This window comes from Lepidochelys kempii, chromosome 11 (genome assembly GCF_965140265.1).
Source record: "Lepidochelys kempii isolate rLepKem1 chromosome 11, rLepKem1.hap2, whole genome shotgun sequence".
Classification (NCBI taxonomy): Eukaryota; Metazoa; Chordata; order Testudines; family Cheloniidae; genus Lepidochelys; species Lepidochelys kempii.
This window is the reverse complement of record NC_133266.1, coordinates 11393604-11419458: the sequence shown is the minus strand read 5'-3', so window position 1 is coordinate 11419458 and position 25855 is coordinate 11393604. Positions and strand designations below refer to the sequence as shown.

At 43.6% G+C, this 25855-nt stretch overlaps 1 protein-coding gene across 4 annotated transcripts in view; it reads left to right on the top strand.

Moving 5' to 3' along the window:
* The window catches only part of MYLK (myosin light chain kinase), a 324299-nt gene that overhangs the window by 157453 nt on the left and 140991 nt on the right, over nt 1–25855 (top strand). For 3 of the 4 annotated variants that reach the window (XM_073305128.1, XM_073305127.1, XM_073305131.1), the window contains 5 exons: nt 3950–4115; nt 11428–11464; nt 14177–14754; nt 16897–17100; nt 18338–18472. In XM_073305128.1, the coding sequence (XP_073161229.1) occupies nt 3950–4115; nt 11428–11464; nt 14177–14754; nt 16897–17100; nt 18338–18472 (1120 nt within the window). The remainder of the gene's footprint in view (nt 1–3949; nt 4116–11427; nt 11465–14176; nt 14755–16896; nt 17101–18337; nt 18473–25855) is intronic. The other variant, XM_073305130.1, reaches the window with a different exon arrangement.

Here is a 25855-nt window from a genome sequence, read left to right as displayed (position 1 = left end):
CAGGAAATACTTATCCAAAGTAGAAAGGATTCTACTAGAGCCTGCTACCAGGCTAAACGGTGGCACTTTTCAGCCTCGGCACAACACCACCAACATTCCCTTCATAGGTGGGCATTCTGGCTTATCCTAGACTAGTTTCTCTCCTTAAAGACTTCAGGTCTGGCCCTTAGTTTGCTGTGGGTACACCTAGCAGCAGTTAGTGCCTTCCTCCCTCCCGTGGAGGGATATTCTATGTTTACATACCTGGCTACTGTGAAATTTATGAAGAGCTTGATCAGTACCTTCCCATTGGTCATTAAATCTATGCCTCAATGGGACCTTAACCTTGTCCTGTCAACACTCTCAGGTCCACCCTTTGAACCTATGGCAACATATGCCATGACCCACCTGTCCATGAAGGTGGTGTTCTTAGTGGCCATCACTTTGGCCAGAAGGGTCAATGAGGTAGGAGCCAGGATGGCGGACTCTTTATACAGTATTTCAGAAAGGGAAGGTCTCCCTTAATTTACACCCCAAATTTCGCCTCAAGATTGTTTGAGTTCTATGTCAATCAGTCAACTCACTTACCTGCAGGTCCATGAACACTGGTTTGAAGAATTTCTGTACTCAGGCGCATGGTGGGCATGTGCACCCACATGTAGATAGGGACAATACATCTTGAAGAAGCTTCAGTTACAGTAAGTAAGCGTCAGGGACTGTGATAGTATAAACTATACTACGTGTCAAGAAACCTGTGTACAACGCTGAGGGGGCAAATCTTCCCTGCACTTGCAACCCAGAAACTCCACTGAAACTAGTAGAGTCATTCGCAAGTGCAAGTGTCACCTGAATCTGTCTCATTACTCTTGTTAATGCTATTTATTATTTGTATTGTGGTAGCGCCAGCCAAAATCAGGGTCCCATTGTACAAGCCCCTGGTAAGAAACAGTCCCTGCCCCAAAGGGCTTACAATCTAAATAGGAAAAACAGACAAAGGGTGAGAAAAAAGACATATTATCGTTTCTCTTTTACAGATGGGGAGCTGAGGCCCAGAGAGATTTAATAACTTGTCTAGGGTCGCTAAGGGAGTCTGTGCCAGAGCTGGAAACTGAAAAACACTTCCTTGAGTCCCTGTCCGTGCCTTCCCACAAGGCTATGCTTTGTCTTTTTTTTTTTCTTTCGTTGTCTGTAAGAAGTTTGTATTTAGTGATAAGTGAAAAGATCCTACAGGGGGAAATGGAAATAAGCAGTCTAAATGCAGTAACAGTCAGGTGTGTTTTTATTTGCCAGTATTTTGCATATTTAAAAAAATCCAAGTTTGAAAAAGAACAGTTCATCCACATCAATATGAGCTCTACTAAACCAGCCACATCACAAAAGAGTTTGATTTCTAAAATAAAGACAGGATCAGTGGGAAATGTTCAGGTCTGGTGGTTTCGCTTCTAAATAAATAACACTAAAATTTCTGATTTTTAAGGTAATGTTAGGATTATTAGAACAGTGAAGAAGCACCAGGTTATAGTGACTTTTGTTATCTGGAAAATTTCCCTGGTTTACAACCATATTTGTCTCAGTAATGGTGGAGCTTTTGGGTGATATTTAATTATTACATTGGTTTATCCATCCCCGCTGAACAATTTATGTTTTGAAAAATTGAAGATATTTTTGCTCTTCAAAATTATAGAATTGAACATTAATTCTTTTGTCTTCCTCTCTTCCCCTGCCTTCTGCATCACGGCAAGGACTATAAACCAGATGGTAGGAAATGTAGGGCATTTTCTCACTGTTTTTTATTTCTCCTGCTCAGACAGGTTCTCTGCCAAAAATTGAACAATCCCATGAATCAGCGGAGGAAGGGGAATGTTTAAAGGGGTGAGGGGTGGGAATGTTTCATAATTGAAAGAACATATTTCCAGTTGCCGGCCACTATCATAAATCATTATTATTTGTAGTACAGAAATGCCATGGGGCATCAACCAGTGCTCAGGGTTCCACTCTGCCGTGCAAATACATAATAAAAGAAAGTCCCAGTACCAAGGAGTTTTAGCTAATCTGCATGTCATTAATCCATGTTTTATAACTTGTTCTGCCAAGTGGCAGTTTCTTCCCCTTTCTTAGCAAAGATCTAACAGCAGAGTGTTATAGTGAGACATCGTAAAACTAACATACACTGATATAAAACCACAATTTTCAGAATGAATGAATCAGATCCATCTGGGGATGCCTTATTCTTTCCTTTTACTTTGTTTATCTGCTAATTCACAAAGATCAGTCGTTCATGTTGGATCCCCAGGACAATGGTGTCAGTTGGTTTAACTGAATTTTCTTTCAGCTATGATTTTATAATATTCAGACACTAGGAAGTTATTGAGTCATCAGAGGTGTTAAAAACTCAACATCTACCAAAAAGTACCATACAATGCTGCCAGGGAAAGTACAGTTTCCATCTGTATTTAGAATAGGAAAATTTGTGGTATCTGTTAGCAAAAGATATCTTTTTATTGGTGACTAAAGAAGCACATGCTTACAATGGCTTGCTTAGTCATAGATTCATAGAATATAGATGCATAGATATTTAGGTCAGAAAGGACCATTATGATCATCTAGTCTGACCTCCTGCACAACACAGGCCACAGAATTTCACCCACCACTCCTGTGAAAAACCTCTCACCTATATAATATGCCAAAAGGGACCATTATGCTCATCAAGACTGATCTCCTGTGTAACACAGGCCATAGAATTTCACTTAACAATTCCTATGTCAAGCCCATGGCTTGTGATTGAACAAGAGCCTATCTTTTAGGAAGTCATCTAATGTTGTTTTAAAGTATCAATTGATGGAGAGCCCACCACATTTCCTGGTAAGTTGCTTCAGTGTTTAATTATCCTCTCTTTTAGCTTTATTTCTAGTCTGAATTTATCTAGCTACAGCTTCCAGCCATTGGAGATTATCTCTTTGTCTGCTAGATCAAAGAATCCTTCATTATCAGAAATTTTCTTCCCATGTAGGTACTTCCAGACCATGATCAAATCACATTTTAACCTTCCCTTGGATAAATTAAAATAAAGACATTAAGTTTAGATAAAATAGATTAAGTATTAGGAACAACTGTTAAGATAGGTAGATGTCTTTAGTCTGGCAACTTTGGCCACGACTATTTTTGAGGGCGAAGTGTCAACCAGAACTTACAATTGTGATAGGTCTTGCATTTATTTGTGCCTCAACCTTAATATTATTTACAAACATAAGAGGCTCAATTGTTGGCACAGGAATGGAAAGGGTGGGTGCCAAATATGGCTTTTATCCACCTTTGCACTCTCTGTATTCTAGGCCCTGCAAGGGTTTGCTCTAACTTGCACTCTGCTTCCCATGGACTCCAATGGGCTAAGGAAAGCAGAGAATAGCTGTACTGCAGTAGCCCAAGACCTTTTGCTCCCTACAGTCTACCCCTGAGATGCCCTCTGTGCCAGAGAGGGTCTGCACTGGGTCTCTCTGGCAGCTCTGTGCCTCTCAGGAACCTCTTTTAGGTGGGGGTATTTCTTTAGCAGACCAGCATAAAGGGGCCATAGCACAATGGAGAATTGGCCCCAAAGTCTCTGTCTGTAACTATTATTCTGAAATGTGATGTCAATCTCTCAGAAAAGGAAATAAAATGTGTTACTGCTTCAGTTGCCTATACAGTAAAAGCAGATTTTATTTTCTAAGGATACTAATGCGGATGATTAAAATTCAGAATAGAATGGAAATAAAGGGTGGCAAAATCCAGGAGAAGCAGTCTCCTGCATATTTGAATTATAAAGCTTTGAACCCAGAATGTTTGTTTATACTGGCTGGGTACTAGCCACAGAAGGTATTTGGCTGAGAGATAAGTGGAAAGAACAACATGGGACAATGGACTGCTCTCTTACCACAAGCTGCTTATTTCCATGACTGTCTCTCTAATCACAGTTATTTTGTGATCCTTACAGGGTGATATTCAGTTGCAGCAAAAAGATCGTTTCAACATGTTTGAGAAAGCAGGCATCCAGTTCTTGGAAATCCAAAATGTCCGTCTGGCTGATGCTGGAACTTATATTTGTACCGTGATGAATAGCGCTGGGAAAGCATCCGTGTCTGCAGAACTCATGGTTCAAGGTACAACAAAAAGAGATTAATTGGGAATAACACAAGTGCATTACAAAGCATTCTTTAATCATTGCTTTCAGCAAGGTCTGAATACAAGTGTTGATTCCCCCCCCCCCCAAGATCTCTCTCTCTTTCTCTCCCCTCCCATGCCCCCCTCTCCCCTCTTTTGTGTGGAATGACATTTTGATGTATCAAAACCTGCAGCACAGTGCTACAACTAAAAACACTGTCCAGTGGCAACTGTCAAAATGTTCTCTTATCACTTCCCATAGGACCTAGCATTTTGCTTTACTTTTGTCACTTTGGAGCTTGATATTTTTTAATGTCAGCAAGTGGAAATTCTACATATGTAATTAAATACAGTAATCATACCTTTAGAGAGTGCCTCATTTGTCGGGGATGGGCAAATACTTTTACTAAGATAGTTAAGTAATTGTATTTAGCATTGTCGTAGTACTTTATTCTTTCAGTGCACTGTATGAACATTAATCTTCACAATTCCCCTTTGAGTAGTAAAGCATTATTATTATATCCATATTTATAGATGTGTGCCGAGGGGAAAACAGAGACGTGGGGAAGTTAAGTAGCTTGTCCAAACCAGCACAAGAAGAGATAAAAAGTTGAATTTAAAATTCAGGTGTTCCTACCTCCCAGCCCTGTGCTTTTTTGACTGTAATTAAAAGGAAAAAATAGATTTGTGTAAACACGTAAAGGCACGTGTGTGTGCTACATATGTCATGACATATATAGTTAATTTTCTGGGTTGATGCTCCTCATGCTTGTACACCGGACCCTCACTATAGTCTGCATCGCTGTAGCGTGGATTCGTGTATAGTGCGGTCGCGGTGATGCATCCCAAATCTAAATTGGGACCCATGGCAATGCGTTCCCCGCATTAACGCAGGACCACGCATGGATCCCGAACCCCGGGCTGTAGCAATGGTCCGGTATACCTCAACACCAAAAGCATAGGCCTCGATCCCTCGAGCTACAGTAGAAGTTCCTTATCTCTAAGGAAGAAGTAGGCTGATGCAGCTACAGGGGCCAGCTATGTGCACAAAGCCAATACATTACATATGCCCCTGTTCCACTCGCTTGTTGCAATCATTGGAGGTCCACGGGAGTCTGTGTCCCATCTGGGGAGCCATTTTGAGACGCAGCAGGGTTATGAGTGTACAAATGACAACAGGAATTGAACTCAAGCATGTACTACTTAACCTAAAAGGAGTGCTGTGAGCAAGTAGCAATCTGTGCAGCCACTGTGGCCAGCCACTAGAGAGAGCCCATTTGCCAGTGTATTACTCAGTCAGGTTTTTGTTCATTGAGCCTTTTATTAAACATGTGACTGAATCTCTGACTGCTCCCGCCCGGTTAATGGCCCTACTGTGTATAACGGACACATCTGCCTTGGGACATGATGCGGGCTGGGAACCAACAGTTCAGCTACCATTCTGTACAAATTTCAAATGCTAACTGCATCCCTAATTAAGGGGCACATTCTTTCCTGTATCAGTACGTTCAAAACAGGAGAGGACTATGGGCCCTAGGCATTTAGTAAAAAGGAGGTTACATGGTAGTGTATTTAACTTATCATCTGCTTTTACCATTCTAACCTCCCATATCTAATTCTTTAAATATCAATTAAATCAGATAGTAGGAAGTGCTGTAAAGCATTATCAGGCAGTCATACAATTGAAATTATTGCATTATTTTTAAGCAAAGCTATGTAGAACTCTTGTATAGATAATCTTGTTCCAAGAGCTTTATTCTTCCAAGTTTCCACAGTCAGGTGGAGGGTGGCAAGAATGTTCTCTTAATTGATAGGGTCATGGAGCACTCCTTTGTCTTCAGCCAGCTGAGGTTTGTTAAGCTTTTTCTGGATCTTTATCTGATTATCTTTCAACTGGGATTCAGCTTACTTTTTCAGTGAAAAATTTTGGTAACTGTTTATGGCCAGACTAATTGCAAGGTTTTGATGGGTTATTTTTGTCCTATGTACCTTTAGAGTCTTTTGTTCACTCTTTCTGGAGTGCCCTGGTTGCACCACATCTCTCATCTCTTCCCTGAGACAAGGATTCAAATGTATGGCTCACCTTGAGCATGGTTCATTCAGTATTTGCTCACCTCTTCCTTCGTCTCAGCCGTTAAATTCCTTTGTGCTGCAGTCCCAGTCACACAGCTGGCCTATAACACAGTAGCTCAACTTGAAACCTGCTGCTGATGCACAGAGGATGGAAAACATTGCCTTTTGGAGGCTCAGTATTGCCTCTGTGATGCTTCCAACCATTACCTGCCCAATATCTGAATCTGGATCTCCCAGAACAAGTGGTTGTGCACTTTTGCCAAAATGCTAGTCTGAGCCTCCTGAGAATGAAGTACACTACAATTAACTTGGAAAATTGAATGAAAACACTTCTTTGGAATACTGTCTGGTTCTGGTGTCCATGGCTCAAGAAGGAAGTTGAGAAATGGGAGAGGGTTCAGAGGAGAGACACAAGAACAATTACAGGATTAGAAAACATGCCTTAGACTCAAAGAGCTCAATCTATCACTATATTTCGCTCAGGGGTTGGCAACCTTTTAGAAGTGGTGTGCCGAGTCTTCATTTATTCACTTTAATTTAAGGTTTCGCATGCCAATAATACATTTTAACGTTTTTTAGAAGGTCTCTCGCTATAAGTCTATATATTATATAACTAAACTATTGTTGTATGTAAACAAGGTTTTCAAAATGTTTAAGAAGCTTCATTTAAAATTAAATTAAAATGCTGATCTTATGCCACTGGCCCACTCAGCCCGTTGCCAGCCTGGGGTTCCATTCACCTAGGCTGGCAGTGGGCTGACCGGGGCCTGCGGCCGGGATCCAGGCTGGCAAGGGGCAGGCAGCCAGATGGGCAGTGGGCTGAGCGGGACCGGTGGCCGGGACCCCAGACTGGCAGTGGGCTGAGAGGCTCAGCCCGCTGTTGGTCTGGGGTTCCGTCCGTCGGCTCCTGCCAGCCAGGGTCCTGGCTGCCGGCCCCACTCAGCCCGCTTCCAGTCTCGAGTCCTGGCCCTGTCCACATAGAGTAGGTACCTACCTTCTCCCTGGTTCTAGCATTCTCTTCCTCTCTCTGCACTGAGAACAGGGCTGGGGGAGAAGGAGCAGGCTGGGGGTTGGGGTGCAGGGTCTGGCCAGGAGATAGAATGAGGGAGGGGGCTCAGGGTTGGGGCAGGAGGTTTGGATGTGGAGCACTTACCTGGGCAGCTCCCATTTGGTGCGAGGGGTGCAGGTGGGAATGTGGGGGGGGGAGGTATGCAGGAGCTCCTGTTTAGTGCTTAGGGTGGGGGTGGGGATGTGGGGGGTGCAAGAGTCAGGACATGGGGTGTGGGGGGGCTGGGTATGTGTGGGGGGTGCAGGAGTCAGGGCAGGGGGCTGGAGGTGTGTGAGGAGGGTGCAGGAGTCAGGGCAGGGGGCTGGGGTCTGGGTATGTGTGAGGGGAGCTGGAGTCAGGGCTGAGGTTGTTGGGGGGGTGCAGGGCTCAGGGCACAGGACTGGGGTGTGGGGGGTGCAGGGGTGAGGGCAGAGGGCTGGGTGTGTGTGAGGGGGGTGCAGGGGTGAGGGCAGATGGCTGGGGGTGTGGGCTGGCGTCGTGGGGGTGCTCCCAGCTCCCTGCCCTGAGCAGCTCACAGCAGGGGGCTGGAGGGGATATGCCCTGATTCCACCACCTTCCCCAAGGTCCCCGGAGCGTGCTGCGGTTCTGCTTTTCCCTCTCCCCATCGGTAGTAAGGGCCGTCAGCTGATCAGCCGTAGGGAAGGAGAGAAGGAGGGGCAGGAACTTAGCACGCTGGGGGAAGAGGTGGGGGGAGGGGGAAGCTTGTCTGCCCTGCAAGGAGAGAGCAGTGGGCAGGGGGCGGAAAAGAGCAGGCTGGGCCGGGCAGGATTTTTAGTGGCACGCTGCTGTCTGTCCGGGTCCGGCAGACAGCAGCGTGTCATTAAAAATTGGCTCTCATGCTGTGTTTGGCACGCATGCCATAAGTTGCCAACCCCTGATTTAGCTTAACAAAGAGAAAGTTAAGGGGTGATTTGGTTACAATCTGTAAGTACCCACGTGGGCAACAAATATTTAATAATGGGCTCTTCAGTCTAGCAGAGAAAGGTATAACATGATCCTGTGGCTGGAAGTTGAAGCTAGACAAATTCAGACTGGAAATAAGACGCATATTTTTTAACAATGGGAGTAATTAACCATTGGAACTGTTTACCAAGGGAATGGTGGATTCTCCATCACTGACAAAAAATCAAGATTGGATGTTTTTCTAAAAGATCTGCTCTAGAAATCATTTTTGGGAAGTTCTATGGCCTGTATTATGCAGCACGTCAGAGTAGATGATCACAATGGTCCCTTGGAACCTGTGAATCTCTTAGACTATTCTGTAGCATTTTAGCCACTCTCTAGGCTAATTGGAGTAGCCACAACTCATGATCTGGCAATCTCATAAATACATTCAGAGAGCTAATTCCATAGAGTCCTCCAAGGTGTAAGAGAAATGCAGTAGAATCTTTGTTTTATGTTGTGAGTATAACTGTAACTTGTGCAAAACACATGCATAAAATGCAGTATGGATTTCTGTGTGGTAACACACAGGGTGCTTTGGAGAGGTGTCTGTTAGGGGCATTGATTTATGCCTTTGGTATTCACCAAACTACCTTCATTTTCAAAATATTTCCTCAGAAACGACACTCTAGGCCCCTCCTACATGGGCTTCTTTCCTCTGAGTCAGCTACTAAGGCTGAGTTTAATTTGCCACTCCGTGCCTCAGTTTCCCCATCTGTAAAATGGACATTTATCACCTTTGTAAAGTGCTTTGAAAGCTATGGATGAAAAGTGCTATATGAGAGCCAGGTATTATTTTTATAGTGATTTTGGGTTTCCAGCTTCAGAAACCTGAAAGGCCCTGATATTTCTGCATGTGCTGAGCACCACCCTCTCAAAGTCAGGTCACTTTAAGGTGTCTCAGGTTGGTTACTCAGAATCACTTATTACTTTTGAGTAACTGGCTCTAAATCTGTTGTAGCTTGCTGAAAAGGTATTGACAAGGCTCTTTGCACCTGCCAACCCAGCCCTCAAAATGTTTCCTAAAGAAGAAAGTTCTCCATCCTCCTCACCCTCAACTTGAACACACTTACTGACAAAGAACCATTTCTAGGCAGCTTACTTCCTGAAGTGCACTGCTGGGGCTATTCAAAGACTCTGTTGTGAGGAGGAAGACTGCAGAAAGAGAAGAGTCTTGGGCTCAGACTGCTCTCCAGTGGCAGGAAGTTCCATGGGCGAGTCCCTGTCTCCTAGGCATTCCTCCTCATCTTAACTTCTTGATTTCAGTGTTGCAAAATACACAAACAATAAGAGACCGAACATTCATTGAGCATGATAAAGTGAGTGTACATGGACTGAAAGGCCCAGGCCAGATTTCAACACCTTTACCTAGGCTGAATAGCACCGTGCTCCACCAGTGATTGCTTTCCTTTCATTGAGAATACTTGTGGAGTGAAGCGCTGTTCAACAGGAGTAAAGGTATCAAAAGCTGCCCTTAGTGGGCACTGAAGAGCAATGTAAGCTTCCAGAAGTAAATGCCAGGTGTAACATAAGTACAACCTTCTAGTAGTTCCTATTTATTTATTTTTTTTTATAACTTGCAAGTCTACACCAGGGTGCTCAGCCCTGCTGGAGGTTTGTATGGAGTGACAATAAAAGTTCCTGAATCTTGATCACATGAGGGATACTGTGCTCCTGCTTTTCAAAAGTGAGGAGACAATCTTTGTCTGGGAGATAAAGTTGTCCAGTAGGAAGTGGTCCACAGCCAAATGAATTGTCAGATTCAGAGACAACTCCCTTTCAGGGTGAGAACATGTCCCTGATGTCTGGAGATGTTCTCTGCCCCCTCCCCCAAAGTCTGTCTCTATGTCCACATTAACTCTACACACACAGTTGTTTTATCCTGGTTTTTGTAACTCCCTGCAGACTCGTCACCTGGATGAGCTGCCTGAGATATTGATATTGACAACAAGCAGACTGGGTTCATATGCTCCTCAAGGGACACTCCCCGTACCTCCTTGATCAGTGACATACTGAAGACCTGTCCTTTTTCGCCTCCCAGTGAACCCACTGCCCTTCCTAGCACAAGTTCTGAAGCCCATCTCTGCAAACTTCCCTGTACCTTACCAAGGCCCGAGTTCAAGAAAGTAGCATTATTCAGGGCAACACTTAAACATTTGCATAAAACTCAATGGGACTTTAGCATCTCTAAACATGTGCTTAAAGTGCTTTCTTGTACTGGGGTCCAAAACTGTTCCTTATGCTGCCTTCCTTCCCTGAACTGCTGTCCTGGCTGTTCACTTTAAAAATCTGGGTCACCATGTACTGTAAACAGCGCTTTCCTGTGCTTGTAGACTTAGAGCACTGCAGACAGCACTAACTGGCACCCTGCCTTTGCGCTCTGCAGTGTTGGCAGCCCATTTATGGCTACCACTGCTTTGTGCATAAGTGTGGGAGAAGGATCTTTCCCTCCTGGCATACCCATGCAAGGACAGATGTAACTGTCACTAAATGACCCAGAATAATTGGGGTCTTTTAGAATAAGAAGAAAACTAAATCTCTGAGCAATTTGAATCCCTGGGTTCATTGTAAGCTCTGTGTGAGCTTCCATGCCAGAACATTTCTTCCAAAAGTGAAAGATTCAATATGTTGGTTTCATTTTTATGCCATTGTTTGTGTTGAATATGTTGATCTCTACCAGCCAGCTCATGCTTAATCAGGAATTTGTGGCTGGACACAGTTTACAACCAGAACACCTGATTCAGCATCTTCGTAATTACACTTTTTAGATCTAATACAGAGGATGTGTTGTCTGCCTAGGTCCACATCCTCTCTGAAGTTTCATTAAGAATTAATGAGCTGTCTCCAGCTGGAATATCCTGCATGCCTGCCTTTTCTAACCCAGAACATTTCAGTCTGGCAAAGCCCTTTAGTTTTCAGTGGGCCTTGCAGTTGCTAGATCTAGGAATATCTTAAACTGAGCCAAGACCTCTTGCCATTTCAGTTGAGCAGTCAGCACTTGTGGTTGGGAGTCAAGATCTGTCAATGAATCTGTTGTGGTCCAGTGACTCAGCAAAAAGTGGGTATGATTTAGATCCATCTCAACTTTCCTCTGGTGGCAAGCCATAATTTGGCTCCCATACAAAAAAAAAATTGACTCTCCAAAATATAAACTTTGCCAAAAGCTTTATTTTGACATTTTCAAGGTTTGTATTTAGTATAATATGTTTACTTTATTTTTATTTCAGGTTCAGATAAGACAGACCTGTATGTTCACCCATTATGGTATGTTTTTCATTCAATCCTTTTTCCCTTTTCCGATCTTTTGAAATGAAATATACTGTGGTCTTGAAATTGCAGCATGAAACTTCACTGAAAGAAAAACAAACCACCTTCTTCATTGCTTAAGTTTGAGGGTTAGAAAGAAACTTTACTCGAGGACAGATTATCTCATAATGGATTCCTCGTATCTCCTGTGAAGCAGTTAGTATCGGTCGCTGTTGGTGGCAGCATTCTGTCCGAGACAGACCACTGATCTGATCCGTAAGAGATAATTCTGATGTTTCTGGTATGACCCCACCCTACCCCCCGCAATTGCCAGGCTAGTGGCCATAGGGAAATAAGCTTCCCCAGGGTGAGAGGCTGTGCTCCTTCCCATAGGGGAAACAACCAAACCTGAGTGTCTGCTAGGGGAAGGACTGACACCCTGGAGCAAACAGCCAACAAGGGGGCAGGGAAAGGTATCCCCGTTTGTTTTTGTGTTTGTGAGACTGTTTCCTTTTTGTTTGGTGGAGGCTCACCCCTGAGGCCGATCCCAACTCCTACCCTGAAAATATGGCCAGAGGAGCACCGTTTGGGGGATGACAAACACTGTTCAGAGTGAGGCTGATTTACCCCAGGCAGGGCTCAGGCAGAGAGGGAAGTGCTAGGTCTGGCAAGACAAAGGTCTTCCACACTATGTACATTGTCTTCAAAGAGGAGCTCCAAATGTGGAATGGCTACAGTATCAACATGTGAACTGTATGAAACAAGATTCAGAGTAACAGCCGTGTTAGTCTGCATTTGCAAAAAGAAAAGGAGTACTTGTGGCACCTTAGAGACTAACCAATTTATTTGAGCATAAGCTTTCGTAGCTCACGAAAGCTTATGCTCAGATAAATTGGTTAGTCTCTAAGGTGCCAGAAGTACTCCTTTTCTTTTTGTATGAAACAAGAGGTTTCTTGCTCTGAACACTCCCCTAATTCATGCTCAGAACACTTGCATACATCATGTCAATATGGAGCAGATCTTCCTTAAAAGCATGGTACTACATGAATCTTAATTAAAAACTGAAAGTAGATGAGTAAGAAATGGGTCTAGTGGTTATTATTTCTATTTTCATACATTTAGAAAACCTCTGAAGGTTTTAGTCCTTCTGGAAAACAAATTTTGGGAACTGAACAAGTTTATACTTCTGCAGGACTAGCTTTATGTTTAAATTATTATGTCTGCTGAAGTGTAAAGGAGGGTTAGAATTCTAGAAATGATTGTTGAGATTTTCAAAGTAGTCTAGAGGATTTATACACATCTTCCAGGTAACTAGTGCAAACAATGAATATGGAATACTGTGCTCCTGCCATATACAAGTACATACTGTGCTTCTAAGTCCTTCACGTAGAAATTCCAGGGTTAGATCTGGTCAGAATGATAAATATTTTCTGTGAAAAAAGATATAAGAAATGAAAAATGTTCTCTTTCAATTTTTTTCTGAAATTTTTTAAAGTTGAAAACTGAAAGAAACATTTTCATTTAGAAGAAAGAGCATTTTTAATAGGAAAAAATGTATTCATGAAAAGTTTTAACCAGTGCTAACCAGGATGTACAAGATCGCTTCATGGAGTCATCAAGGCTCATATTAGTTTACTGAACATACCCACTAGCTCTGAGTTTTAGACCTTTCAGGATGTTGGATTTGTCTGTCCCAACACATCTGGAGTGAAATTTTTAAAAGTGCTCAGCTCTGCTGGAAGCAGAACTAGGCCAAAACTAAGTGCTTTTCAAAATTTCACCCTGCCACAATGCTAAGACCTAGGCTTCTCCTGGTAACAAGCTTTTTAACAGTAAAATTGAGCTACTCGCCAGAGCTTGTAGTGTCCTCAGGTCTCAAGAAGTAGAGCTCCTCCTCCTTTTTATCCTATGAATAGAACTGGTATGTTTTATAAACCATAACAATGTATAATCGCAAGTGCAAGCCTGATACATAGTTATTTATCCAGTCTAACCTTCTTCAGGCCCCTAGGCAGTATGGGTAAAATTTTCAAAAGTGCCTAAGTGACTTGCAAGCCTTAGTCCTATTTTTAAGAGACTTGGGGACTTAAGAGCCTAAGTCTCATTGAAAGTTAATATAAATTAGGTTCCCAAATCACTTAGGCATTTTTGAGAATTTTACCCTATCTCTAATAAGCATAATAATACAGTGAAAATAGTCAGCTGGAATTATCTACAGGAAGTTTAACTTATACAGTGTTTTGAGTCATTTATATATGTAGCCTGAATCCGTTCACACTTACACTGATTTTACATAAGTGTCACTCCATACATTTAAATGGAGTGAACTGTAAGTCTAAGACAGTGTATGTGAGATCAGAATCTGACCCATGTCATGTAAGAGAAGGCCTGAACAGAGGAATGGGATCCAGCAACTCCTGTTTTGGAATCCACGTTCTGACATTGAGTCACTCTGTGGCACAAGCCACTTACTCCTCTTTAACAGATAGGTAAATATTATTAACCGCTATCTCCCAGGGGTTTTGTGGGGGTTAACTAATTAACAGGAATTAATTCAGGGATATCCTGTGGCCTGTGCTTTACAGGAGGTCAGACTAAATGATTACAATGCTCCCTTCTGGCCTTATAAACTGTGAACATTTGCAAAGTTCTCTGAAGCTAGAAGTGCTGTATAAGTACTAATTATCACAAGCCATTGATTATATCTCTAAATAAATAATTTCTTTTCAGCACTCCAACAAAATCAACTTCCACTGCAACCAAAGCTATTGAAAATTCAGAATTCAAACTGGCAACTAGCAATGGGATTGCTAAGGAACTGAAATCCAGCAGCACTGACCTCACAGTTGAAACCAAAGAGAGGACAGCAGTAAAGAAAGAGGCCTCTTCTATCTCCTCCAAAGAAGCCAAGGACAATAGACAACGACAGCTCAGAGAAATCAACACAGAACCCGCTCAGGAACCTAAAGGAGAAGCAAGGGGATCTCGGGGCCTACAGAAAACTTCCAGCACCATAACGCTGCAAGCCATTAAAATGCAACCAGAACCAAAGGCAGAATCCACGGCCACTTCTACTGGACAGGATGAGGACAGGAAAGGGATCACACAGCCCCTGACGACAACTCGACAAACTGCTTCTCTCATCAGACAAGCTGGTCCAAGGAGTAGGGAAGCAGAAAACAGAGTTGGAACAAGGAAGAGCACAACAGAGGAGAAGAGGGAGCCTCAGGGAGTCCCTCCGCAGTTCGAGAGCCGTCCACAAAGCCAGGAAGTATTAGAAGGCCAGGAGGTCAAATTCAAAAGCAAAGGTAAAGGGATGAAAGCTCATTCAAAAAGCAAAGGTAAAGGGATGAAAGTGCTTAGGGCTCTTTTGCTGTAGATAGCATAAGGGGGAAATACTTCACTCTTCAGTGCAGGTTTCGCCTCCTTCCTAAACCATTCTGAAAACAGCTCATCTGTGGCACTCCACACTTGCACCATTGTTCCACTGCACACCATTGTGTTGCTCTGTCTGTGTGATGTCTATACAGGGCCAGACCTTAATATGGCTGTTCAGGGGAATAAGAGGGAGTAGGAGCCCAAGGCCACTCCCCTGCATGGCTGTTCTAGGGTTTCTTGCACCAAGGCTCAGGTGCAGAATGGCTGACCGTGGGCTGCGTGCCCAGTGCTCACTCCCTCCTTATTCTGCCCCACCAGCAGTTTCTTGCCTCTGTCCCCTTCTCCAGCATGCTGATCTGTGGCGCTGAATTAGTACAAGAGGATAAGTAAGCTGTACCTTTTTCAGTGCTGTAGTAAGTTACTGTCCCTTGGAGAAAGGGATGGAGTAGAGAAGGAATTGTAATGGAGTCACACTGCTTTCTCTTGGCACTTGCACATCACCCCCTACTTACGGCTCAGCCTCACTGCTTAGTCTAGCCAAGTGGTATTTAGTCAAGTGTTTCTAAGGATTTAACTACAGAAGGTCATAATTAAAAGGCCCTAGCTGAGTGTTTCCTCTTCTTCAAAAATGGATTCGATTTTAACCTCTCAGAGGAGAAAGGGGCCATGGAGGGCTTTTTGGCTGCACATCGTGGGCAATCTTTTAATCCCTTCTTTGAGGAAAATATGAGGAACTTCCATTTTTATTGCAGTTTAGTAGAAAATAATTTTGAAGCGTTTTTCTGGTATTTTAATGTAACATTTGCACATCAAATAGCTCCCTAAAAAAAGAGAGAGATGGCTTTACATTTTAGGCAGGAAAAAATCTAGTCATTGATTTCCTTTCTGATGCATCTTCCTCACTCTAGAAAAAATATATTTTATATTACCCTCCCAGTGAGTCAGGAGTGGAGAAGGTATTCCAAAGGGCTCCCTGAATAGTTTATTTTCATAGTATATTAATGCTAAGCACTTCTTTATCACTGTCTCAGAGGACTTTAGACAAGCATGAACTAGTGAAGCCTTGCACTACTCCTGTGAGGGAGGGAAATGTTCTCTCTGTTTTACAGAGGCACTAAGGCCCAGATCCTCAAAGGCATTTAGGCTCCTAACTTCCACTGACTTCTGTAGAAGTTAGGAGCTTAAATAACACTGGGGATCTGGGCCTAAGGGCCTCCCTCATTCATTGCCTACTGAAGTAAATGGGTGTCTTTCTGTTGACTTCAGGGTGCTTCCGATCAGGTCTTAAGAGTCAAGTGACTTTGTTCAGTGTCAGTGCTTCTCCCTTCTTGATATGTCCTCTGCCTTGGTCAATCTATTCTCCCTGTACTGCACAGTTGTACATGCAATAGATGCTCTTCCAATTTATTTTCTCCCATTGTTTCTGCTCCTCCTGTTCGCATCCCTCAAAAACCAGAGAGGAACCAACAAGATGTGTCTATGACATTAAGCACAGCTCATGATCTTTCACTCTTGTAACCACCATTCTCCCACATGCCTCATCCCTTGCTGAGCTGAGTCAGATAAAGTATCCAGCCTTGCAAACACACAACTGAAGGAATGGCATTTTTTCTAATTCTTGATTGTTCTGTTCCCCGTTGCCATGTGAAAGACCTAGCCAAAGAGCAGAACCTGAGTAACTACTGTAACCAATTTTACAGTAGAAACTGACAATTCACAAAGTGCTGCCAAATGCAGAAAGCAAACAAACTTGAGGGTACGGGAAGACGGTGTAACATGTTTCTTCCTCCCTACCTCCTACCCCCAATCTAGCTGGATTACAGCAATCTTAGGTGTGATTTGTAACAACACTAGAGGAACAATTTTCAGACAGACGTACGTGTGACTTTTTTCAAGTTGTCAATGTCTCTTTAAGGGATGGGTGGGGAAGGATAAGCAGTAACTGTCTATCAAAATATTTTACAATGTCTATTGTGCTGGTAAAAAATATAATAGGCAAAGTGAAGGTTTATCATAATGAGGAAATATCTTTAATGGCCCTCACCCCCATGCTCCAACTTTGCATCATCTAGTTTCAGGGAAACCAAAACCAGATGTGGAATGGTTCAAAGAGGGAGCCCCTGTAAAAGGAAGAGATGGCATCCAAATATACGAAGAGGATGGAATTCATTGCTTGTGCTTAATGAAAACCCACTTGGGAGACAGTGGGTCCTATAGCTGTACAGCCTTCAACCCCAGAGGTCGAACTTCCAGCAGCTGGGTGTTAAGTGTAGAAAGTAAGTAAGTTAGGGTGAGCCAATGTGCACTTTAATAAATAAGGTTGGGATTTTCAAAGCTGTCTAAGAGATTTGGCTGCAAAATTCCTATTAAAATTAATTCATACATAGACTTTTTAATTCCCAGCTCTGCTCTACCACCAACCTGATGTGTGATCTTGTGCAAGTCCCTTTATATCTCTGTCTCCTTTCCTCACCACTTCACCCTTTGTCTTCTCTCGTAAGCTCTTCAGGGCAGTGGCTGTTCCTCACTGTGTTGGTAGGGTGCCTGACATGTGGTGGGTCCTGATCTTGGTTGGAGCTGCTATGGCTGTGTGTAATAAAATAATGGAATATGAATGAAGAAGAAGGCAAAGACCCTGCCCACAGAGATGTGCACCTTCTGCACGGGACTCTGTTGGAAGTTGCTTAACACTTATGTAGTGCTTTGCATTTCTGAACTGCTTTCCAAATGCTAACTGATTCTGTTAACACTCTTGTGTGGTACAATAGGTAATAAGGAAAGGTGTGGAGTGAGAATTACATGGAACAAAACCTGAGAGTTTTATCTGGCACCATTTTTGAGCTTGCAACCCTTAAATATCAGGTTTGCTTGCAAGATTCTGGAGCATCTTAGCAAACACTGGCCTAAGTTTGTTTTTTTTTTCCAAGCCCTTTCTTGTATGTGATTTGAGGTTTTGTTACAAAGCTCCAGTTATGTTGATGCAACATTTCTCGGCCAGCACTGGGAATTGTTGGCTTTTAAACCTGACCACCTCAGGTTCCTCCACAGCACATTTCCTGCCTTGTCAGAATCCTATTTCCAGCATGTTGGCAAAATCCTTAATTCCTCCTCTGTTTCATTGCCTAATGGGGAGAATGGTGAAAAACCTGATCGTCCTGTTCTTTGCACTTCTTCACTTTCTGTTAATGGATTTCAGTTCCTCATGGTGGCCTGATGCTCATGGCTGGGTGTGGGTTTCACTTGCAAAACCAGAGCCTAATGCAAAGCATGAAAGGCAAGAAAAATCTTTGAAGACTATGCAGGGAGCCCTATCTTTTTATTAGTCCATGAGTCAAAATTGTTTTTACTTCCAAAAGATTCTTTTCTTTACAGCTGTGATCTTGCACATGTATCTGGAAATGATTTTGCAGTGTCATTCCGTTATATCCTCTTAATCTACTGAGTAAAACTCCCAGAGGAGTAGTTGATTTGTCAGCCCTGTATTAACAGATCCACTTTCACTTTGACTTAAAGGGTCTAAAGTTGAAGAGATGGCTCCAAGGTTTTCCAGTGTCTTGAAGGGATGTACAGTGAGTGAAGGGCAAGATTTCGTGCTGCAGTGTTCTGTGGAAGGTACACCTGTGCCTCAGATCACCTGGCTCCTCAACGGTAAGAGAACTTCCTCTGGCTGCAGAAACACATGTATCCAGATGCTCAGATACCATGGGGATGGGCACATTATAGAAACGTAGATGACCAAGCTATATGTACTGCACAGAATTTGTTAGTTTCCCATAATGGGGTATGTGCTAAATAATGAGTCTGGGTATATTAAATGTGCCATTGGGAATGTTTTCATTAAGCAATTTTGTTCTTTATTTGCAAAAAGAAAAGGAGTACTTGTGGCACCTTAGAGACTGACCAATTTATCTGATACATCCGATGAAGTGAGCTGTAGCTCACGAAAGCTTATGCTCAAATAAATTGGTTAGTCTCTAAGGTGCCACAAGTCCTCCTTTTCTTTTTGCGAATACAGACTAACACGGCTGCTACTCTGAAACCTTTGTTCTTTATTGCAATTGTGATGTGCATCCAGCAGGGGGCTCTTGTGACAAGGTTGTGTCATAATGTTTTTTTAAGTTTGGTCTTAGTAGCGGCACAACAGAGGCTTCAGAGAATAAGTTTTTAGTCTGATCCACTAAAGTTACTTATATGTACCAAAATGGCAACAGGGGTGCTTGTGAAAGGATGAATCTGGCATCATTACCCCCATGCTTGATCCCTGTCTCCACCTTTGGCTCAAATGTCTAGGTCAAGTTCACAGTACATTTTAGCTTTTGCATGCCCAAACCATAGAAAGTACAGTAAGTTCTGTGCCACTAAGCCACCTGGCCCATCAAGCTCTTTGAGACTGGAGGACTAAAGCTGACAAGATTACCCTTAAGGTGTTTATTGGGCCAGCTTCTGATGGTGAGTGAAACAAGCTCTCGAGCCTGTGTAAGCTCAAAAGCTTGTCTCTCTCACAGAATCATAGGATTGGAAGGGACCTCGAGAGGTCATCTAGTCCAGTCCCTTGCACTCATGGAAGGACTAAGTATTGTCTAGACTAGTGGTTCCTAACCCACAGGCCACTTGTAGCCAAATCAGCACAAAGCTGTGACCCTCGTGACATCTTCAGGGCCATACATGTAGTATATATATTGTGTGGATGTGGCACACATAACACATAGAGAGTGGCATATGCGGCCCACAATAGTAAATAGGCTGAGAACCACTGATCTAGGTCAGTGCTTCTCAACCGGGGTATGCATATTCCTGGGAGTAGGCAGAGATCTCCCAGGGAGTACATCAACTCACCTAGATATTTGCCTAGTTTTACAACAGCCTACATAAAAAGCACTAGCAAAGTCAGTACAAACTAAAATTTTATACAGATAATCATTTGTTTATACTGCTCTATATAGTATATACTGAAATGTAAGTACAATATTTATATTCCAATTGATTTATTTTACAATTGTATGGTTAAAAATGGGAAAGTAAGCAATTTTTCAGTAATGTTACGCTATAACACTTTTGTATTTTTATGTCTGATTTTGTAAGCAAGTAGTTTTTAAGTAAGATGAAACTTGGGGTACGCAAGACAAATCAGACTCCTGAAAGGGGTACAGTAGTCTGAAAAGGTTGAAAGCCACTGATCTAAACCATCCCTGAGAGGTGTTTTATTGGAAGTTGGTCCAGTGAAAAATATTACCTCACCCACAATGTCTCAACACTACAACAACACTGCATACAAGATTAATCTAAATGCATTTTGCATCAGAACCTTGCTTTGAGGGTTGAGGGACTTAACCCCTGCTGTATCTCACACATCATATGCACTTTGCTGATGAAAAAGAATACTTGAAATGCTGTTAACATAAAACTTGTGGATTTTTTGATAATGTTATTCCCTGATAGTACTTTGTATCATTAAACATTTTTTAATTTTTAAACTCCTACTGCCTTCTCACCACCCAAGCTGTGTCTTTTGTGCCCTTATCTCAGCTGGGACAGTGAAACCCGACTGGCCGTTCCATTTTCTGTTTTTCTGGTTCCTTCTGTAGTAGCAAGGTGCTCTTTGGATTTCTAATATTACAAAGGAGGGGAATGTTGTGTCCAAAACTGTTTACAACTATTTTGTTTTCATTTCATTAAAATATTTCTGTTCATATCAGGTTACTCTCAAAACCAGATTTGTTTAAACAAATGAATAATCCACAAACAAAACCCCACACGTAACTCTTAAATGTCCTAACAGATCCTTTTACAATTAGAGATGGGCCCATTGTTCAATCTTCTCCTGAGAATCCAAACTTCCTCGAAATTCCAGGGTCAGAAGAGTTTAGATTTGGGAGTTTTTGGTTCACGCCATCTCCGTTGAATGCTAGCCTAAATTATTCAGTTTAGCCCTTATGATCTTATCTGGTATTCACAAGACATGAGTTGATGTTTCAAGTTCTCACAGGCCATAAGTTTTAAAGGGGGAAAAAATAGCGTGCTTTGTTATCAAGTTGCCTCTCTCAGGGCTGCCTTACAGTGAGTTATTTGCACATAATCCTTGATTACCTGGCACACTTTTCAAGTCATTCAGTTTGAATGGAAGAACTCAGAAAGGTGGCAGGGAGAGTGAAACGTGACCTTGAGATTGGTATGTTCCCACAGCCTGGCCTGATCCCTTTCTCAGTAACTCAGCAGTGCTCCATGACTGTAATGGAAAAGCCCCAGTTTTATCCACAATTATAAACACATGTGAGAGAAGTTCTGACCTCTCCCACTGAAAATAACTTGCCTGTCTGGCTGAAGGCTGCCTGGGATGGAAGTACTGCATAGAAGGAGCACTCCCACAATTATCCAGCGTCAGCTCTGTCTCCTTCCCAGTCCAAGGTTCCTCCTGCTCCTGAAAAATTCCCCCAATCGTGGAATGGCATGGTTACATATAACTGCATGTGACTAACTCCCTGTCACTGCCTTCCTATAGCACCTTTCTGTCTCTTCATAGAGAGACTCTTCATTTCCAAATGCAGGAAAATGGGCAATGTCTTGTCAGAATGACCCTTGACACAGTGCTTCAGGGGTGATATGTGCAACATAAAGCCTCTCCGAATACATGAAGAAACTCCTCTTTCTGTAACTATTGTCAAAAGCACTGCTGAAAAACACACAGTCTAGAGATAAATAAATGCAAGATTGTTATAGAAAATCCTAGACTTTCAATATATTTGTACTCTCTTCTTGCCATTCTCCAGTATGTTAGATTTGGATTGACCTTCCTCCTGCTTGTCTCTTTGGCCTTCGCATACCTGGATAATTGCCTTTTACAGTTGATGACAGAGGGTGCTGTATTGTACCAAAGCAGCCTGGTTTAAAAACGTGAATCTCTTTAGAATTCACATTATACCGTCAGCAATGGCAGTTGAACAACAGACCTAGGGGCAGAAATGTTAACGTGGGGAGCTACTATTTCCTCTCTCTCCTTCACCACCACCCCTGCACCACTTTTTATCATTCAGGCTTGTTCCTAACCACCTTGACCACGTGACTTTTGACCTCCAGTTATGAGCCATCACTTATATCATGGCACCTGGGTAAAACTTCACAGAGAACCTTTATACAACTGAACTTTATCCTATATATTTTGCAACAAGAATCATGTATTAGTCTTCATGATGGCTTTTGGCTGTTGAGCTGCTTTGGGTTGTTTTATCTACAAGTATTGTTACAGTACAGTGGCAAGTGATCCTGTGTTCCAGGATTGTGTGTAAACCATTATTAATTTGTATTACATCAGTGCCCCCAGTGCACTAGGCCCTGTAGAACCATATAGTGAGAGGCCGTCCCTGCTCAAAAGAGCTTACAATCTAAAGAGACAAAGGCAGGAAGGGAAACAGAGGCACAGAGAGACGTGACTTTCACAAGGTTACACAGCAGGTCGGTTGCAGAGCTAGGAATAGAACTCAGGTTGCCAAGCTCCGAGTCCTGCACCCCATCTACTAGACAGGGGTCGGCAACCTATGGCATGCGTGCCAAAGACGGCAGGTGAGCCCATTTTTAATGGCACGTTGCTGCCTGCCGGGCTCCCATGCCATTAAAAATCCGGCCCGGCCTGGCCTGGCCCAGCCCGCTCTTCTCCACTCCCACTCCGGCAGGGGGAGAAGCTTGGTCCAGCCGGCTCCCCTGCCTCTTCCCGCAGTGTGCTGGGTTCCTGCCCCTCCTCCTCCTCTCCGTGTCCCCCACCCCGATCAGCTGATGGCCCCTGCGAGGGAGGGGGTGGGGGAGGAGCGGAGTCAGCGTGCTCGCTGCTCCTGGCAGAAGCAGAGAAGAAGCGGGGACAGGGCCTTGGGGAAGCGGGACATATCCTCTCCAACCCCCTGCCGTGAGCACCACAGACCCCAGCCCACATCCCTAGCCCTCTGCCCTGAACCCCGTTCACACACACCCAGCCGTCTGCCCTGAGCCCTGCAGCCCCGCGCACACCCCAAGGCCCCTGCCCTGAGCCCTGCACCCACCTCACACACACCCAGCCCTCTGCTTGACTCCTTCACCCCTCCCCCCCACGATCCCAGCCCTGACTCTGGCACCCCCACACATACCTAGGCTCTCCGCACCCCATACCCTGACACCTGCACCCCCCTCACATGCCCCCAGCCCTCTGCCCTGACTCTTGCACCCCCCCACCCCATGCACTCCCCACCCCATGCACCCCCCACATCCTGACTCTTGCACCCCCCCACATACCCAGCCCCTCCACACCCCATGCACCCCCCACATCCTGACTCTTGCACCCCCCACATCCTCACCCCCATCCTGAGCACCAAATGGGAGCTTCTGCACCTTCCCCCCCACACACATTTCCCCCTGCACCCCTCCCACGAAATGGGAGCTGCCCAGGTAAGCGCTCCACACCCAAACCTCCTGAAGCCCTCTCCCTCATTCTAGCTCCTGGCCAGACCCTACACCCCAACCCCCAGCCTGCTCTTTCACCCCCAGCCCTGTGCTCAGTGCACTCCCACCCTCAGCTCAGTGCAGAGAGAGAGGAAGAGAATGGCCAGAACCAGGGAGAAGGTAGGTACCCACTGTATGTGGGTAGGGCCGGGACCCCAGACCAGCAGTGGGCTGAGCAGGTCCGGCAGCCGGGATCCCGGCTGGCAGGAGCCAGCGGATGGAACCCCTGAGTGGCTGCAGGCTGAGCCGCTCAGCCCACTGCCAGTCTGGGGTTTTGGCTGCCAGGCCCTTGCCAGCTGGGGTCCCGGCCGCAGGCCCTGCTCAGCCCGCTCCTGGCCTAGGTGAACAGAACCCCAGACCAGCAGCGGGCTGAGCGGGCCAGCGGCTTAAGATCAACGTTTTATTTTAATTTTAAATGAAGCTTCTTAAACATTTTGAAAACCTTGTTTATTTTACAATACAACAATAGTTTAGTTATATAATATATAGACTTATAGAGAGAGAGACCTTCTAAAAACATTAAAATGTATTACTGACACATGAACCCCTAAATTAAAGTGAATAAATGAAGACTCGGCACACCACTTCTGAAAGGTTGCCGACCCCTGTACTAGACCGTGTGACTTCAGAGATGCTTGTTTCCACACTCTAACTACATGCATGCTAACTACATTGTGGTACCAGTTGACAATGAGGCATTTTTTAAAAGATCTCTTTTGTTGCAGAATTATCCCGTAATAGAATACTTGCAATTGATGCATGACTTCTTGATGTCCAAACCATCGTAGCCACCTGACTGTAGTTTATGGAACCATGACAGTGTTGATGGGGAGATGCATATTAAAAAAGCTGTTGTTGGTGCAGGGGATGGGCACATACTGTATTTCAACATGCATATCTTGGAAAATACTAAAGTATGTATATAGCATTTTGAATGTACTCAGGTATTGGTCCTAATACTAATAATGCATAGTACAGGAAGATTCTTATGACATTATACTCCCACAACCCTCAAGAGTAAACTGGGAGTGTCTGCCTGGGGAGTGGAAAAAATGGGTTTGCAGGTTGTCTAGAAGGCTAACTAATTTGGACACTGGCAAACCAAATGTTAGGTAGTGAAATGTGGAAAGGCAAGACTGGCTCTGATACTGTAAAGATTTGTGTGTATGATTTACTTTAAGCATGTGTGTAAATCTTTGCAGGATCAAGGTCTCTGACTTCAGTTACATCAGTATCACGTGGGCAGGGAGGCGCTCTCTCTGGTAGATGGATCCCAAAACATTTAGGGTTTTATAGGTTAAAACCAACACCTCAACTCCCATCCTATACCAATTGGCAGTGGTGATTTTGAGTAATAGAAGTGTAAGAAACTCTAATATTTTAAAGTAAAATTAGGGAAGTCCTATATTATCCAAAAGACACAAACTTGCTACTTTCATTCCAGACTCTCAGAACATACTGGTCTATTTTAATTCTCTTCTCTCTCACTTTTGATTGTGATACGTAACTGTTTATACATCATTTGGAAATGCATTTGAATGTGTTATAAACAGTATTTTAAAGTTGGCATTTCATTTAGCTTTTCCATGTACTCCCTCTGGGCTGACATTTTACTGAAGGATCCAACTGGCTATTGTGATATCCATTTTAATGTGAAGAGTGCCTTTCTCTCTGCCAATTAGACACACATTTCACCTTGCCAGAATGCTATCCATACCCAACTTTCTCCTTTATTTCGTTATCTGGTCCTGAAATATTTCTCCAGGTAGACCATAATAATGCTATGGCAAAATGGTATATGTACAATATACTAGGGAATTAGGCAGACAGACCGTTTGTTCTGAAAAGGATGCATTGGAATGCACTGTTTTGGGTATTTGGAATGCAAAGTTTCTTTCTGCCTGCAGAGCATAGAATGGGGGTGGGACCGCAGGCAGAAGGGGTGAGGAGGGGCCCCTCATTTGCTCTGGCCCAAGGCCCCGGGAAACCTTAATCCGCCTCTGGTTGTAAATGATGAGAGACCATACAGTACACTCAAGGTAAAGCATACTGTATGGATTTCACACTTTTTTTAGGTCTCCCTGATAAGAAATAATGTATGGGATAGGATCTTCTAGTCTGTAAACACCTATGGTAAATGAAAATTTGAGAAAAGGATAGGAAGGATTTCAGCTAGCAATGATATCTTCCTAGTCTGATCAGAATAAGAAAGTAGAGGAACACCAGAATCAAATAATCAAAAAGGAACAGCCATAATGACTGGTCTTTAGTAAGTGTGGTAAATAGTGGAAAGAGAAACTAACAACCTCTCTGTGTAGAGAGAAACCATTAGAAACCTTGAGCACATGGTTGTACGAAGGAAAAATATAAGCATAGAGAAAGAGAGAGTTCCATATGCAGCAATATCTCCCTCTCATGCTCATCAAACCTAAATAGAGCAGCAGTGAACAGTACAAACTTTGTTTTCTGTATCCAGTCAATCACGTTACAGACTTCACATGGTCACTGGGGAGTTGCTGACAACAACAGCACCTTAGAGCTAAATTACTCTAAAGGTATGTCTACACT